We start from the raw sequence: 8043 nt of genomic DNA on the forward strand, positions 1-8043 counted from the left end.
GCCGGGACATGCCCGTTCTCCTGGTTCCCTGGGTCTCAAACCCCAGCGGCTCTGGCGTATACAATCAGCACTTGCAAACAGCTGGGGGCAACTGGGAGTATGTTGTGTCCCCTAACTCAGTTAGAAACTCTTAGGGCTGCTAAGGAGTCCTCCTCTTCTTTCTCCTCTTCCCCTCCCCTGGGCAGTAGGCTATCTTCAAGGGTTGTCTCTCATCCCCAGCTCACCCCAGCCCTCCTCCTTGGGTGGCCTCAGGACCCAGTTCAAGTCCAAAAGCCAAGGGCAGAGGGTCCTCCAAAGTCCAAATCCTGCTCGCACTGGGAGACAGTGTGGGCTACTACGGATGGAGCCCAGGTCCCCAGGTCAGCCCTTGGCTTGGGGGAAGAATTTGAACAGACACTTGCCACCTGCTGCCCTCTGGAGGCCAGAGGAGTGGACAGGGAGTAGGGATTCCCACAAGCACAGCCCTGGCCTGGGAGAGCTGGATCCCACTGCCTGGGCGGTGATAGTCTCCATCTCCCTCCATTTCTGCGCAAGCAGAGCCAGATCACCTCCATGGTGCCTCCAGCTCGAGGTCTTGGCTGGCCCAACCCCCCAGGACATATTCTCTTCTTTGCCTAGCCTTGCCCTCCCCCGGCCCAGTCCTTCCCTATATCTGAATGGTCTGGCATGTGGCTCCATGGCCCTGGTTGCTGCGGCATCTGTGAGGACCTTATCATTCACTGAGGGCCTCTTTGGTCAGGATGATTTGAGGGAGGAGGAGGGAGGGCTTGGTCTAATTGTCTCTCAGATCCCCTCTCAGATGAGGCCCCCACCTCCAGTGTGGAGAATTCTACCCATGTGGCATGTCGTTGGGTGAGGGATGGCTGGAAGGGAGTTTGAAAATACCAGACATCACAGAAATGGCTTCATGGGCTAACCTAGTGGCGAGTGCCATGCTCAGAGGTGCTGGGCTGGGGTGACCCCACAAAACCCCACAGTCCCCCTGTGGTGCCCACTTCCATTTCTCAGCATAAAGCAGCTCACCCAGTGCTCCAGGATGAACCACAATCCAGGTAACAGGTGGGGAAAGTGGGGGTCAGAGTAACATGTGGGGGGCTGAGTGCGACCAGGAGAGAAGAGCAGTGCCCCAGACCCTCTGGAGCTGTTCACGCTACTTCATCCCAAGACCTGGCCTACTCCGCTGATCCACTCATAAGCATTTATTGAGTGCTGACTGGGTGCCCAGCGCTGGGGAGGGAGGGCCAGGGGATCTGAGGGCCACCTCCTTCCTCATGGGGGCGCTTTCAGCTGTGCTCCCAGGCCCTGCTGCTTTCTTACCAGGCCTCCAGGCTGGGGCAAGGGCCCAGGGCCAGGTCCTTGCAAGGTGGATCTTCCCCCAAAATACATCCTCCATGGAGCCTGGGTCCCCACACCAGGGGAAGGCAGCATCTCCATCCTCCGTGCACCAGTCTCCTAGGCAGACGTGGAGGGGCAGCAGGAAGAGGGCGAAGATCCAGCTGATTTCCCAGCACCTTTGGAACCTGGATTTTTAAAAGTGGAGGGGAAAAGGAGAAAGACAGTAATAGGGTATGATTCAGTGCTCCCAAAGGACAGGTTAAAACTTTAGAACTGTTGGGGCTCTAGTGCCACCTGGAGGTCTCTCCTGGAATAGCACCCCTGTGACACTCCAGGCCAGGCCAGCCCAGGGTGGGACCCGGAGCTGGACACAAAGCACAGAAACTCTTTAACTCTGGCTGGCTGTGCTGCCCCCTTGCGGCCGCAGGGCTCCAGGAACCCCAGATTTGTTACACCCAGAACATTACTGAAGGCTGGCCTTCCAGGATGGTGGTGAGAGCTGCTCCACCCCACCCTCCAATGCCTGGGGAAGGGAACTTTCCTGTTCCCTCCAACTTAACAGAAAAAAAGAAGGCTCTGAGACCATCATCTCTGTGTCCCTTCAGCTTCCCCCACCTCCCAGGTGGGCCTCACTGAGTCTCTTGGGGGAATAGTATCTACTTGTGGAGGCACTCAATTCTTCCAACAAATGTTCACGGCACAGCTGCTGGGGGTGAGGGTGGGGTCATCCCGCCCAGTCACGTCCCTCAGGGAGCTCACACTCTGATGGGGAGGCTGTACCCACACAGGGCACCCAAAAGGGCAGGAATACGGCGCAGGCCCACCTCCCCTGTTGGCTGACTTCTGCAAAGACAAAGTTGCTAAAACAATTTCTGTTTTAAAACCCCACAGGAGCTGAGCCCTTTCGCATCTACAATACCATGTTCGCTCAAACTACTCAAAGCCTGCAGCCTCCCTGCTCCCTGGCCTTCCCACATGGCTGGGAGCTGGTTAGTTAGAAATGCAGGTCCTGCCCCCCCCCCAGACTTGCAGAAGACATGCACAACTGGAATCCGCATTTGATGAGACCAGGTGACCCCACACAGTGGGCCAAGCAGGGTGGGGAGAGCCAGACCGCAGGGAGGCTTCAGCCCCAGCTCCCCCCAGCCCCAACTGATGCACACACAGTGAACTCACAGTGCTCCTCTCCAAACACACATCTCCCCAGGTGCCAGGCCTCTCTCCCTCCTTGCTGCCATGGACACCTCTACCTGGAGGACTAGTGTTCTGCCTTCCAGCACTCTTAAATCTGTCCCCGCAGTCCAACCAGTCGGCCAAGGTTGAACACACTCTAACATGCAGACCTCATCTTGCCCCTTCCGTGGTTCCCTAGTACCCAAATCCAAGACCTATAGACTTTTCTACTGTCCCCCCAAATCTCTGACATCTCCCTCTCTACCACACATACACACACATTTTGTTCCAAATACACTGAATTTCACCAAGTTCCTGAACGAGCCCCAGTGCCTGGGCCACACTTCTAGCACTCCATCAAACCAGATTAGACTTCCAGAAGTCACTTTCTCCAGGAAGCCCTCCTGGGCCCCTTTATCTGGATCAGGTGCTTTCTTTAGACTCCTCTATTCAGCACTCATCACAGTGTTCTGCCAGTCTCCCTTTTACCCTTTTCCACTGCTGGCACAGCCCAGCACTTGGCACAAAACACACACACGCCATTTGGTTAATGAGTGAACAGAGGAGGAACATGAGGAAAGGGGTTCAGAGAGGCTGAGAACTTCTCTCAGGTAGCGCAGCTCCTAAGTGCCAAGCAAGACTGGAGCCCCTGCTTTCCCTAACCGCAGATCCTGTCACAAGTCCTCATAGCCTCCCGACAGCACCCATGCCTGGAAAAAGACAGCAACTTCCCCATGGACCCAGAGAGGTCCCCTGCCCAAGGCCACACATTAATCCCAGCTCTAGCTTATTCACACTGGACAACATTTCTAGAATATTGTGCTAAGTTTTCTAAACTGATTTTCTACACGCCCCCCCAAAGTGGGCACAGGAGTTAATCCTACTTCACTAACCCCAAGAGTTTAGCCACAAGCCCAGGGCGGGCCCCCTCCACACCAGGTCCCCCAGCCACCTGCACACGCTGCAGCTCCTGCGCCGCCTCGGCGATGACCTGGATCTTGCATCCTTGCCTTGTCAGGCCGGGACACCTTCTTGCCAGCTGAGTTGCGAGTGGTGTAGCTGTAGACAGAGGTGTAGCCCTGGCCGGTGAGCGGGCAGAAACGGCGTGTGTGGGCACGGTCACGCGTGGCACCGCACTGGGGGCACACATAGTCACGCAGGATGGGACACAGCACCCGGCCCGCCTCATCCTTGAGCACGTGGGACTGATAGATGGCCCGGGACTCGCCGTTGTGTTTGCAGAAGGAGCACAGGCGTTCAGGAGCTGGTGACGATTCCAGGCTGGGTGTCTGACCCTCTGCTCCTGGAGTTGGCTGCGGCTGGGGGTCCAGCCTGGTTTCAGGCTCCTCTTCCCCACGCAGAGCCCCCACCAGGCGTGCCAAACCCAGGTAATCTGTCCATAGGTCAAAGGTTCCCATAGCTGGGCAACACTTGCCAGGCAGAGGGGGCAGAGAGAGAATAAACCCTGCCTGCCCCAAGCTCGTCTTTCTACCCCTTCCTCCTCTCTGCCCCTCCCTTCCCCTCTCTGGAGCCTTGGAGTCTGGGCTGTCAGTTCCCTCCTTAGACCTCCAAAGGGGTGTGAAGGGGGAGGAGCAGGCTGTGGGAGGTTCCTTACTGTCACAGGGGGGCTTGCTGCTGCTCCCCCATAAAGGCACCTGCGAGGGGATGCATGGTCTCTGGGTGGGCTGGGGGCAACGGGTGTGTGTGTGTGTGTGTGTGTGTGTGTGTGACAGGACACAGTCTGCAGGGGGCACCTGCAATTGGGAGACACACATCCCCAAAGGGCTTTGGGAGGGCTACCCCTGCCTTCACCTCTTTGGAGGAGGTCTGTGAGGCCTGCCACTCCTGCCCCACAAGCTTCCACACCCCCACCCCTAAAACCAGCATTGATGTAGTCAGTAACTTAGTAACTTCTTTCTTCCTTCCCTTGGGCTGGGGGAGGAGCCAGGTGCCCCTGGGCTCTTTGGGGAAGGGGGTAGCTACAGATGCTCCAGTTGTCTCAGGAAGGGGGATGGTGCCTGGCTCATTGTGGGGGAAAGGACAAGGATGAAGGCCCCTAGCTCAGATCTCCCTCGGGGAGCTTTCACACCCATTATCTCAGCAGAACACCCATTTAATGGATGAACTCACTGAGGTATAAGGCTTCCTGCCCATACTTATTCACAAACACAAACACAAAAGCCTGTCTCCCCCATTCAGTTACCATAGCCCCCAGGACTAGGTGCTGGCCCTAATGTAGACAGGAGGCGAGACAAAACATTAAGGGGGGGGGGAGCAGAGACACAGGCTGGGCTGATGGTGGGGCTCCCAGCACTCATCAGTGCCTCATTCCTCACCCCCTCAAATGAGACCTCCAGGAGTCACCCAGGTGGGGCAGAGACTGGCAGATGGAGGGATCAGTGGGACACCAAGGTGTTAAGTGGCCAGGGAGTCGAGGGTAAAGTAGGGGTCTGTGGGTCCTGGGCAAGGAGAGGGAAAAAGCTGGGCCCAGGACTTGGATACAGAGAAGAGGAGTTATGCTGCCTGCCTACCCCATCCATCCATCCATCCATCCATCCATTCAAGAAACCTTTACTGAACCCTCTAGGAACAGGGCTCACCACCCCCTCAGAAAGATTTTTCAGATGCCCAACCCTGAGCTTGTGATCTGCCCTCCAAACTACTCCCCCACGCACACACCCAAGGATTTATCCCCCAAATCAGGCCTGTGTCCATCAGGATCCCAGATGCCAGCTCCCCCCAAGGGGTGAGAGGCTGAGATCAGAGCACTGTATAAGTGGGTCTTGTTCCCTAGCCCATTCCCCTCCGGCTGTGTCCGGCCCAGCCACAGTGACATTCATCCCTCGGTGGGTCTAGCCTCCGTCCTCACAACCCACCGACAACAATGAATGTTGATTGTGACCTTCGCTGTGGCCTTAAAAAAGGGGATGCTCAGGTTGGATCTGGGAGATACCCTGGCCCCCCAGATCTGGAAGGTAGGGGTTATGATGGGTGGATGGCAGTTCCAGGCCTCGGGGTCCACTCAACGGTCGATGGTTTGTCTGAGCTGCCCAAACTCACCGACAGGTTGAATGTTCCCCCAAACCCTTGGCAACTTCTCCAGGGGGCCCAGACTGGGGGAGGAGGGGCAGAAAACCTAGACAGGCATAACAGGGGGAAGGAGAGAGGAGGGAGGGAGGAGCCTATTGACTCAGTAAGTCAGCAAGCAGGACCTGTCTGCTCCAGGACCTGGAAAAAGCACAAGATAAATATAAATAATAATTACTGTAGATATTTATGTAGCCTTTGCTACAACATATGTAGCAGCACTGGGCACCGGGCTTGCTTTTTGACACATTTACTCAAATCATCTTCAAAACGGCCCTAGAAGGTGCAGATTACTCCTGTGTGTCAGTTTGAGAGTCTGAGGCCAAAGGGCTCTGCTAGTGAGGCAAAGGAGCGACTGCTAGTGGCCCCAAGTCGTCCGGCTGCCTGGCGGTTATTGCCCCCAGGACATGGATGCAACAAAGAGATAAACAAGTCATTTTAATACAATGTAATACCTTCGGTGAGTCTCAGTGTTCTGGCACTACTGTTTATGAATCACAACAACCCTGGGGGGTTGTTCCCCTGTGCAAATGCCGGGCCAGCGTGGGGGGGGGCGGCTACTGTCCCGCCCTCCCCAGGGTCCACTTGCCCACAGGACCAGGGAGAAGCCAGAGGACTAGAGGGGACACCTACTGGCAGCCTGGGGAGTCTTGACACCTTAATTCATCTGAGGTTAGTGCCCATGCAAACAGCGACGCGGGGGCTGGGGCGGGGGACTGCCCTCTTGATGTGGGGGTACAGGGCTGCTCACCCTTGGGCTTCAAGACAGGCGTCTGTCAGATCCCTGTTCGAACTCCGACTACGCAAAGATGCTGCCCCTCTATTCCCTCACCTGTAAAACGGGGCCCCAAGTCCCTCCTTCCAGGGGCTCACCGATTTGGGCGCCTGTCCCTCAGGGTCCCCCGCCTCCCGGCACGCAGTCTCAGAAAAGGCCGCCCCCACCTGGGTCTGGGGACCCCCAGGGATTGCCTGGGAAGGGGCCTTCAAATTTCCAGTCCCTTCCCACTTCCCTGGGGAATATTAAGTCCTAAAGAAACCCCCTGGAGTAACCCTAAGACGGATCAGGGATCCCAAGTGTGCAGAACTTAAATGAACCGCAAAACGCCCCCTGGCGGAGGCAGACTGAACCGGCACAACTCTCCAAGCCCGGTCCCCAAGATCCCCACCCAGAGCCTGCCCACAGAGACAGGCCCCTCGGAAGCCACCCAGCCAAGCCCTTCCCTAAAACCTGGCCCTGAACGCCCACCCACAGGTGACCGGTTCTGAGGACCCGTCTTTTAAAGCCCGCCCGGACAGACTCCCATGAAGCCCGCCCCCAACTCAACCTTCATAAAACAGCCCTCTAAGCCCATCTTCAAAAGCCCAGCTCTCCAAAGGCCTGCCCCCAGACCCTGCCATCAGAACCCACCCCTTCTCCGCACACTGCGGGCCTCACGAGCACCTAAGGCCACTGAACCCCACCCCTCAGAAACCGCCTCTGAATCCTGCCTGCCTAGACTCCCACGGAGTCCCCAGGGCCACTCCCTTGAAGCCCAATGCCCCTAAGGTCCGCCTTGACGGGACCTGTCCCCAAATCAGAAACCTGTGGAGCCGGAACCCCTAAACATTCGCTTCCCGTGGAATTCCCTTACCTCATGAAGCCCCTTCCCCAAAGCTCACCCTCTGGCCCCTGGGCAGGGGTCCAGTCACTTCCCACACTTGTCTAGAGTTCAGGGTAGAGAGTGCTCCCTCACGGCCCATCAACCCAGCCCACAGGGCTCCATTCAGGCGATGGGGTGAGGACTCCCCTTTGCCAGGCTCAGAATATCTGGGTCCTTCTAAGGGAGCATGTGGGGTCTCCTGCCTTGAAGATCCAAATCCCAAAGAGCAGAATGCCTAGAACTCTTAGGGAGAAGGGTAGTTTAGGAGGGCAGGGTTATAATAATGTTTTACAGGGGTGCCTGCGTGGCTCAGTGGGTTAAAGCCTCTGCCTTCAGCTCTGGTCATGATCTCAGGGTCCTAGGATCGATCCCCATATTGGGTGCTCTGCTCAGCAGGGAGCCTGCTTCCTCCTCCTCCTCTCTCTCTCTCTCTCTCTCTGCCTGCCTCTCTGCCTACTTGTGATCTGTCTGTCAAATAAATAAGTAAAATCTTTAAAAAATAATAATAATGTCTTACATACATCACTCTATTATTAGGAGACGCATTTTATCGATGAGGATAGTCAGGCTCTGAGAGTTTGGAACAGAACTTTGTGATGACTATAAAGCTAGAAGGAGGGGTCATCGGGCATGGGGTACTGGCCACATTGGTGGGGAACTCCTCAAGACATCCTTTTCCTGGGGCGCCTGGGTGGCTCAGTGGGTTGAGCCTCTGCTTTCGGCTCAGGTCATGATCTCAAGGTCCTGGGATCAAGACCCATATCGGGCTCTCTGCTCAGCGGGGAGCTTGCTTCCTCCTCTCTCTCTG

General features: G+C 56.4%; 1 protein-coding gene across 1 annotated transcript; it reads right to left on the minus strand.

The window, feature by feature from the left end:
- Positions 1-402: 402 nt before the first annotated feature.
- Positions 403-7551, minus strand: NANOS3 (nanos C2HC-type zinc finger 3). The gene is made up of 2 exons (XM_004748272.3): positions 3461-7551; positions 403-1520 (listed from the first exon to the last, which is right to left on the minus strand). The coding sequence occupies exons 1-2, from the start codon at positions 4281-4283 to the stop codon at positions 1453-1455; spliced, it is 891 nt and encodes a 296-aa protein (XP_004748329.1). The 5' UTR covers positions 4284-7551; the 3' UTR covers positions 403-1452.
- Positions 7552-8043: the final 492 nt, after the last annotated feature.

The sequence above is a fragment of the Mustela putorius genome, unplaced genomic scaffold (genome assembly GCF_011764305.1).
Source record: "Mustela putorius furo isolate JIRA1106 unplaced genomic scaffold, ASM1176430v1.1 tig00000095_pilon_pilon_pilon, whole genome shotgun sequence".
NCBI lineage: Eukaryota > Metazoa > Chordata > Mammalia > Carnivora > Mustelidae > Mustela > Mustela putorius.

Bases quoted from the DNA above. Each gene is read 5' to 3' on its own strand.
- NANOS3 (XM_004748272.3), bottom strand. From the start codon at position 4,283: ATGTGTGTCTCCCAATTGCAGGTGCCCCCTGCAGACTGTGTCCTGTCA. The intron at 1,521-3,460 runs GTGGCTGGGGGA...TTAAAAATCCAG, and splicing joins AGGAGCTGCAGCGTGTGCAG to GTTCCAAAGGTGCTGGGAAA.